Consider the following 8,061-nt stretch of genomic DNA (forward strand, 5'->3'; position numbering starts at 1 on the left):
AGCAATTATATTTAACACCTATTCATTGATTTTTGCATTAAAGCTTAAAAACATTGAAGGAGAGCCCTGAATCTATCTCAAACCTATGTAAGGTTATTTTATTGAACAGCATTAAATGCCAGATTTTTTTTATTTTTTTTGATTTTTATTAATTTCAGATTCTAAGCTATGGTTAAGGTCCATTTCGCTGTGTTGTTATTTATTTTTAAGAATCAAAATATTAATTAAAAATCACAATTGGGAAAACGGCTATTTTGAGTAGTATGGGCTATATTGCCCCCATGTGGGCGAAAAGGGGAACTTCTAAGTCTGGCGAACACACCCTGCACTGTAAAAGGATGTTGTTGAGGCACCTTCATCTGTCTTTAAATATTACGTTCAGCGCAGTAATGGAGTCTCATACAAAATACTTCTAAAAATGATCTTAACCCAAAGTGATGCTTTTTAAATAATATAAATTCACCGAAAAATTGATTTAAGAAGTCTTAAATAATTTATTACATGTAATGTTCGAGGTTGATTTTATACTTTTTAATTTGCATATCAATTATTCGCTTAATATTAAATGTGTATACGATTTTAGAATTTATACTTTATATACACAATAGCTGGGTAGGAACCAAAAGTTTACTTTCTGTTTCTATCCGTTCACTGTAAAGGAGGGACCAATGGTCCGCTTTGTTAGGCGAACTGGGTAGTTAGAAAGCTAGCTAAACAGCTAGTAATATGGGTTATTTCAGGAAACAGTTTAATTATTTAATGGAAGGTGTTTCTTATAATATTGCGGATATAATTTATTATAGCTACGGAATGGAAATTGACTCGCATGTCTCTCTTTGGTGAGTTGTTTCGATGTACACAAAGGCAGCATAAGTGTACATGATGTATCTTGTAGAATAAAAGTTGTTTGTTTCGCTTTACGTTAAATCGCTAATTGTCTTGATTTAGATTTTAAATGTCAAGCTTTTCCTAAAAACCGTTTATCGAACTGGAATTGTAGGTCAAAAAATGAACGTCGTTCTTTGGAAACATCAGTGTCGGTTTGTTATTGGACGATGTCAAATTATTTCGTGCAGTTGTCTTACCTGAAGTGTTTTGTTTTCTAGGACTGCTGTATGTGAGTTGAGTCAGTCCAAGAACTGCCAGGGGAAAAACCTAAAATGACTGCAACGAAGAAACTGGAGGAAATTATACTTTTACCATAAACTTATTTCCCTGGCCGTCTGAAATGAAAGGAATGATTTTAAAAGAAGTGTTTCTGTTATGTGGAGGGTGGTGAACAGCTTTGTGCTGTGTTTTTAAACATGATACATCAGTGCTCCATCTGTTTGAAGCGATTTCAGTTTGCTTCTAAGCTTCAGAGGCATCACCTGACCCACACGGGTCACAGACCTTTTACCTGCCCAATATGTGGGAAGGCCTTCCGACAGACTGCACACCTCAAGACACACCAGGAGATCCACGCGAAACAGGGACCCCTCACACATGAAATGCAGCTGGCCAATGAGAGCACGTCCATTACCTTGCTGTCTCAAGGAACCCAAGACGGCTCTGCACTGTTAGCAGGTTCTACTCTGCAGTCACATGAGCAGAAAGATTCAACAGAGGCTGCAGAGCCAGTGACAGCAGTCACAGTCAAGCAATCAGAACTATGCTGGATCCCTGCTACGGACTGGAAGCCGTCTGACTGGACACCACAGAACCATGTCCTTCAAGAGCAGCAGTGTAACTCCACTGACCCGACTGACTGCAAAGCTCACCAATGTGACATCTGCCTGAAGTGGTTTGCCTCTGTTCTCCAACTTCACAAGCACAGCTTCATCCACAGGCGACAGAAATCAGCCGAGGCTGTAAAACGAAAAGCAAAACTCTGGTCGGATGCTGGAGATCTGCCTTTAGACTCGATGGACTCAGGTCCAGCCTTCGAGAGGGAATTCCCACTGAACTGTCCCAAAAGTCAAATAAAGCACCAGTGCCCCGAGTGTCCAAAGTCCTTCAGCTCCCCCTCCAAGCTGAGGAGACACTGTCTCATCCATACTGGTCAGAGGCCCTTCGCCTGTTTGGAATGTGGTGGCACCTTCAGGCAACTTGCACATCTAAAGACCCATCAGCAAACTCATAGGAAAGCATGGAGAAGCAGTAACCACTCAGGTGAACAAATGGGTGAGTGTTCACAGAACCTTGAAGCCTTGGCTGATGGACTCAGCCAGCCTGAAGTTACTGACTGTAAGTCCACCTTTAATATTTCAGCACAACCTGAAAAGCAAAACCAAATCAATTCTGATATTCTGTGCAGTAATGAATGCACTTTGACGGTACCACAAACACGGGCGTTGTTGCTGAAGAACCAGGGGAGTGAAGAGGACCATGCGACCCTAACACTTACTACTGACATAAAAACAGAAACGGGACCTGCAAGAGGACCTGCAAAAGTGGATGTTAAGGACTCTAAATGTTCTTTGACTGATGTAACAATGGGACCCATCCAGGGCAGGAAATACAGCTTAAATTTTTCTCAGTATAATGATCCGAGGAAGCACAAGAATGAACACAGAAATGAAGATGAGCCTCAGGGTGAGAATGAAGGTGAAAATGCAGAAAATTTACTGCTGGCATCTAGTGACTCACTCGCCGAAGAGGAAATGGTTAATGGCCCAGACCATAACCAGACGGCGACCTCACCTGATGACGTGGCAGCTCTCGCCATGCAGCTCGAGCTGAACATCATGGTGAAGTCGGAAAACCTGGATATTCATCCCGACGTTCCGATGGCGGAGCCCGAGGGACCAGTGGTGGCCAAGCAACGTGGACCAAGGGCTTGTGCGGAAAAAGTGAAGAAGAGCCACCAGTGCACCATGTGCCTCAGGCGCTTCCCCGCTCCATCCAAACTACGGAGGCACATTCTGGTTCACACAGGACAGAGGCCTTTCAGTTGTCACGTGTGCGGTAAGAGGTTCCGCCAGCTGACTCACGTAAAACTTCACGTTCGTACCCACACCTCCCCCCGACGTGTCCAGTTAAAAAAGGTCAGCACTAACTGCGGCTCGCTTTCCTTTTCGCAAGGCAAAGGTGATCGTGCGGCTTCTTTCACCACACCAACCCAGAATGCCCCTTTGGAAAAACATGTGTCAGCAAAGTTTAGATCAGAGAGTCATCTCGAGATGAGTGCTGCTGAAAAAGTACCTATGGAAAGTGATCTTGTCAGGGATGGAGTTTTGCAATCTATTGTAGATAAAAGCCATAGGAGGCATCAGTGTTTGCTTTGTTCAAAATTCTTTCCAAGCCCTTACAAACTGAAGAGGCATATCCTGATACACACAGGTCAGAAGCCGTTCCAGTGCATCTGCTGTGGAAAGACTTTCAGGCAAGCAGTGCACTTAAAGGTACACCAGCAGACCCACTGCAGGCTGAGGTTATTTAAAGGTGCCCTTCAGCAGAAGTTTTTGAACTTGATTAGGTCTGCCACCAGAGGGCGCAGTCATGGCAGACATGTCATCTCCCAAGAAGAGGACTCCTTGGCGATTTTGCCATCACATGCAGAGCTGACGCAGACCCCTAGACGGTCTGGGGAACCAATCATGGATAATGGGACTAGTGCTGGAAAAAAGATCAATGAAGAGAAGTTTAAGAGTTCATTTGTAAGCCTCAAGAGCACTCATGGTAAAACAAGGGCATATGAATGCCCCTTCTGCTTGAAGTGTTTCAGTGCACCATCCAAGCTTGCAAGACATAATCTTATTCATACAGGCCAGAGGCCTTTCCAGTGCCCAATTTGTCATCGAGCCTTCAGGCAGTCATCCCATTTAAAAGCTCACCATAGCGTTCATGTCCGGAGGAGGCCCATCCACCAGAGGCAGGCTGTCCGCTGGGGGGGGAACAGAGTAAATGAGACTCTGGGGAATAATGCTGTGGCAGAAACCAGCATCACTGACTGTGAAATTCCAGATCTCCTAAATCCTACCTTGGGAACCCAGGCTGAGGAGGCAACCACAGAGAACAAGCTGCATGAACTCCTGGATTCAGAAGGGAGAAGCATCCCCAAATGGAGCTACCATTACTCCTGCGAGAGACGCCTCGACTCACCTTACAAGTTCCAAAGGCCTTACCTCACTCACCAAGGCCACGGGCCCTTCAACTCTCTCTGCAGTCGGAAGTTCCGACTTTCAGCACACCTGAGAAGACACCAACGGACTCACTTCAAGCCACCGAGCCCTATTCTGCCAGCAGAGTCACGCCGTTCAAGTAAGCCACATGCCCTGCCCTGTTTAGATTACAGTCAACAAGGAGCCCCCACAGATTTCACCCTCCCAGAGTATAGTCTCCCTTATGAAGGTAACCTACAAACCCAAAATACCCAATTCTGCAAGCAGTCCTTCACTAAAGAAGAGTGTGAGTATAATAGGGTAGGATTGGCTGTACCTGATCATGGATTAGCAGATGGGGCAACCGCAGAGGACATCCCTGCAGAAGCCCTGCCTCCTGTCACACAGTGTGTCCCTTCTAGACGTGGACATTCTGTTGGTGAAGCAGCCGGGGAGTTTTGGGTAGCTTCACCTTACCCGGGCAGCAGCACCTCAGACCATGTGCCGACTCATGGGCCATTGAGCTTGGATCCCTCCGATGTCTCTATGGTAAAGACTAAGAGAACTAGAGAGTACCAGTGCAGTGTTTGCCAGAAGAACTTCGACTCCCCCTCCAAGCTGTCACGGCACTTCCTTATTCACACAGGCTTGAAGCCGTTCAGGTGCTCTTTCTGTGGTAAGGCTTTTCGGCAACTTTGCCACCTTCGAACTCACCAACAGATCCACAAGGGAGCGAGACGCAGCAGTCCTCCGCTAGGGGTTGGGAATGTCCAGGATCATTTAGTCAGTGGTCTTCCAGATAGCGGCTCTGTTGGTGAAATGAACTTACCAGGTTCTGTTGGCCCCCTGGAGGAGAAAGGGGACCATACATGGTTTCCTTGCCACACTTCACAGCCCCAAGAACAGGACCACTGCTTTTCTCTTGGTGGCCAAAAGGAAAAATCTCTGGTCCTCACAGGGCAAGTTTGTGAGGTTAATGGAATAGACTTGGATGCACATGACTATGAAACAGTTAATGGTGTTATGTTAGATGGTGGTCCTGTAGGGATGGAACTTTCAGTTATGCAATATCCTGCAGAAAAACCCAGAGAGTGTATTCAGTCCATATCAGATAAATGGGGTCAGCAAAATTCCATGTCTGAGCCATCATTCTTCTCCACCACATACATGGTTCAAGGAAGTGAGATCACATCAATTGACATGGCCTCAGTGGAAGGGAAGACCAATCTGACTCAGCATTCTGACCTCAGTGTCCAATCCTGTGAACAGGGTTCTGACAACTGCTCAGCTATGGACAGCCCAAACCTTGCAGGGGACCTGAATACGACGTCGGCTGGAATGGCAATAGAACTTGGCCATACAGTCGATGAGAATTTCATCCAAAGAAAGACGAGGCACGAGTGTCCCGAATGTCAGAGATCCTTTTCTTCCCCCTCCAAACTGAAAAGGCACTACCTAATTCACGCTGGGGAGAAGCCTTTCAGGTGCACTATCTGTGGGAAGGATTTCAGGCAGGCCGTGCACCTCAAGTTCCACCAGCGAGTTCACACACACGGCCCAGCCCACTCTGGAATCTTCCAACCTGAAACGGCGGGCCCTAAAGCTGAGGGGGAGGGTATCTGGCAGCCATATGCCGCGGAGCCTGGCTCCAGTGCTCTTCCTGAATGCGCAGCTCAGGAGGACTTGCCGGAGGAAGCCCAGGAGGTCTCAGAAGGCTGGTGCGAGCCTCTCAGCGAAACTTTCTGCTGTGAAAAGTGCGATTTGACCTTCTTCACAGAGACGGAACTCCAGCTCCACCAGTGCGCTCACCGAAGCAGCACGTCCACGAGGTCCTCCAGCGAAACTCGCAGCTGCGAGAAGTGTGACTCGACCTTCTTCACAGAGACGGAACTCCAGCTCCACGAGTGCGCTCACCGAAGCAGCACGTCCACGAGGTCCTCCCGCTCCTACCAGTGTGCCGTGTGCTTCAAGAACTTCGAGGCACCGTCCAAGCTCAAGAGACACTATGTCATCCACACAGGCCAGAGGCCCTTCCAATGTTCCCTCTGTGGGAAGACCTTCACCCAGTCTGGCCATTTAAAAACGCATCAGCTCGTTCATAAATAATTGTATCATGATGCCATATTTTAATGCACTTCAGAGTGATTATCATCAGCGATTCAAAATCCATTGTGTTTCAGTGAAACATTTCGTTCTTACTGCAATGGAAGAACTAAAAATGCACATTGTTACGTGAAAATATCTACGTAAAAAAAAAAATATTTATTTTTAATAATCCACATAATTTATACCACAGAATTGTGCTGTAATAATAATACTATGATGCTCACATTATTCTTTACCACCAAAATATTCCTTTAAAGCATTAAACAGTTGTAATTTTACCCTGTTAGTTAGTTGAAGAGTTCTGATACCCAGAGACAGATGTCATTTAATTCAAGTAGTTGCCTATTCCCTGAACTGACATGTTAAAATACTGTTGACAAAGTATTAATTTAAAATGGCCGTGCTTTTATTCTGTGTGCAAGTGTTCATTTATTTATTGCATTTGTGCAGTAAGATAAATATAATTTTAATACTTTTGTTTCCACTCATGTCTTAAACCACTGTCTCAAAATTTGGTGCCAGGAGAAATTATTGCCAGGGATTGTTCATTTAGTTGCACTGTTGGGGGAAAGTGTGTATGTTCTGAAGACCTTTGCCAGTGGATGGGTGTCTGTCTGAGTTATTGGGGAAAAAAGGTACAGTCATTGAGACTATTCAGTGTTAATTTTTAAATTTGCTTCTGTTTGTGGTGGGTTATGTAGACATGCTCCTTTACAGCTGTATCTAAACCCCAGCATGCTGTTCATCTGTAAATCTGCAACCAATGAGAAGATCTCAAAGTGTGGATTATTGCACGGAGGATTCTTTTTTTTTCCCCAAGATATGTAGCAGATCGTGATAAAGTATTTTAAGAAAAGTCATATTGTAAATAATATTACACAAATTTAAAATGCATTTGTCTGTTTCTTTGTCAGGCATCCACTGGATGTATGTGTAAAGGGCAACCAATCAGAGTGACTTTAAACAGTGGATGCATGACAGCAGCACGTTAAGCAGTGTTGGGCCGCAGAATGAACGTGCCACAGACTTGTGCAGAGAGACCTCTGTACCTTTTTGGTTCAGCTGTGCATCAGCTGGTTTGCCCTGTTTGCTTCTTTGTCGCCAAGTCGGATGGGGGGTTCTGTGGCAGGAGAAATTCTGTCCCTCACTTTTTAAAAAAATGTGAATCTATTCAATGCTTGGTTAAAATAGTGTTTTAAACTAAAAAAAAAATATCAGGATTATTATCGTGCACTTTTCTCATTGCCCACTAGGTGTCAGTGGTATCCATGAAAAAATCCAGTTTTTTTGTGAATTATTTTCTGGCTTATAAGGTTAACCCATTAAGTGCCTGACCTTTGTGGGAATTGACTGCCTTTTGTGTGTCCGGGGGTCCAAACTATGTGCACAAATGGAAGCTTTCATGCAAGGATTCCCTTTGGCCTTTTAACTGTTAAGAGAGAATTTATTTAAGGCTCAGATTCCACATATGACATATCTCACATCCATTTTCATTATCCACTTATCTGATTAGGTTTGTGGTAATCTGGAGTCTATTGTAGCATTAGGATGGGTACATCCTAGTCCATCAAAAAGTATTAACAGACATTCACTCGCACAGTACGGGCATTTCAGAGTCGTCTGTATATTAAACTGTGTGTCTGAATTGTGGGGGAAATCGGAGTCTAATATGAGAGATGTGAGTAGATATTTTCTGTTGGCAGAACAGCAGAGGGAATGGGGGCTGTCTGTTGGTCTTCTTATCAATTAATACACACTGGATGAGAATATCGGGACACACCTCTTAATCATTGAGGTCAGGTGTTCCATTCAGACCCTTTGCCACAGTATAAAATCAGACACCTAGTCATGCAGTCAGATTTGCAAACATTTG

General features: G+C 44.7%; 1 protein-coding gene across 1 annotated transcript; it reads left to right on the forward strand.

Moving 5' to 3' along the window:
- Positions 1-658: 658 nt before the first annotated feature.
- znf770 (zinc finger protein 770) lies at positions 659-7,082 on the forward strand. The gene is made up of 2 exons (XM_023807774.2): positions 659-839; positions 1,107-7,082. The coding sequence occupies exon 2, from the start codon at positions 1,305-1,307 to the stop codon at positions 6,186-6,188; it is 4,884 nt and encodes a 1,627-aa protein (XP_023663542.2). The 5' UTR covers positions 659-839; positions 1,107-1,304; the 3' UTR covers positions 6,189-7,082.
- The last annotated feature ends 979 nt before the right edge of the window (positions 7,083-8,061 follow it).

The sequence above is a fragment of the Paramormyrops kingsleyae genome, chromosome 19, assembly GCF_048594095.1.
Source record: "Paramormyrops kingsleyae isolate MSU_618 chromosome 19, PKINGS_0.4, whole genome shotgun sequence".
Taxonomy (NCBI): domain Eukaryota; kingdom Metazoa; phylum Chordata; class Actinopteri; order Osteoglossiformes; family Mormyridae; genus Paramormyrops; species Paramormyrops kingsleyae.

Excerpts from the sequence above, each read along its gene's own strand:
- znf770 (XM_023807774.2), top strand. The coding sequence starts at position 1,305 with ATGATACATCAGTGCTCCATCTGTTTGAAGCGATTTCAGTTTGCTTCT.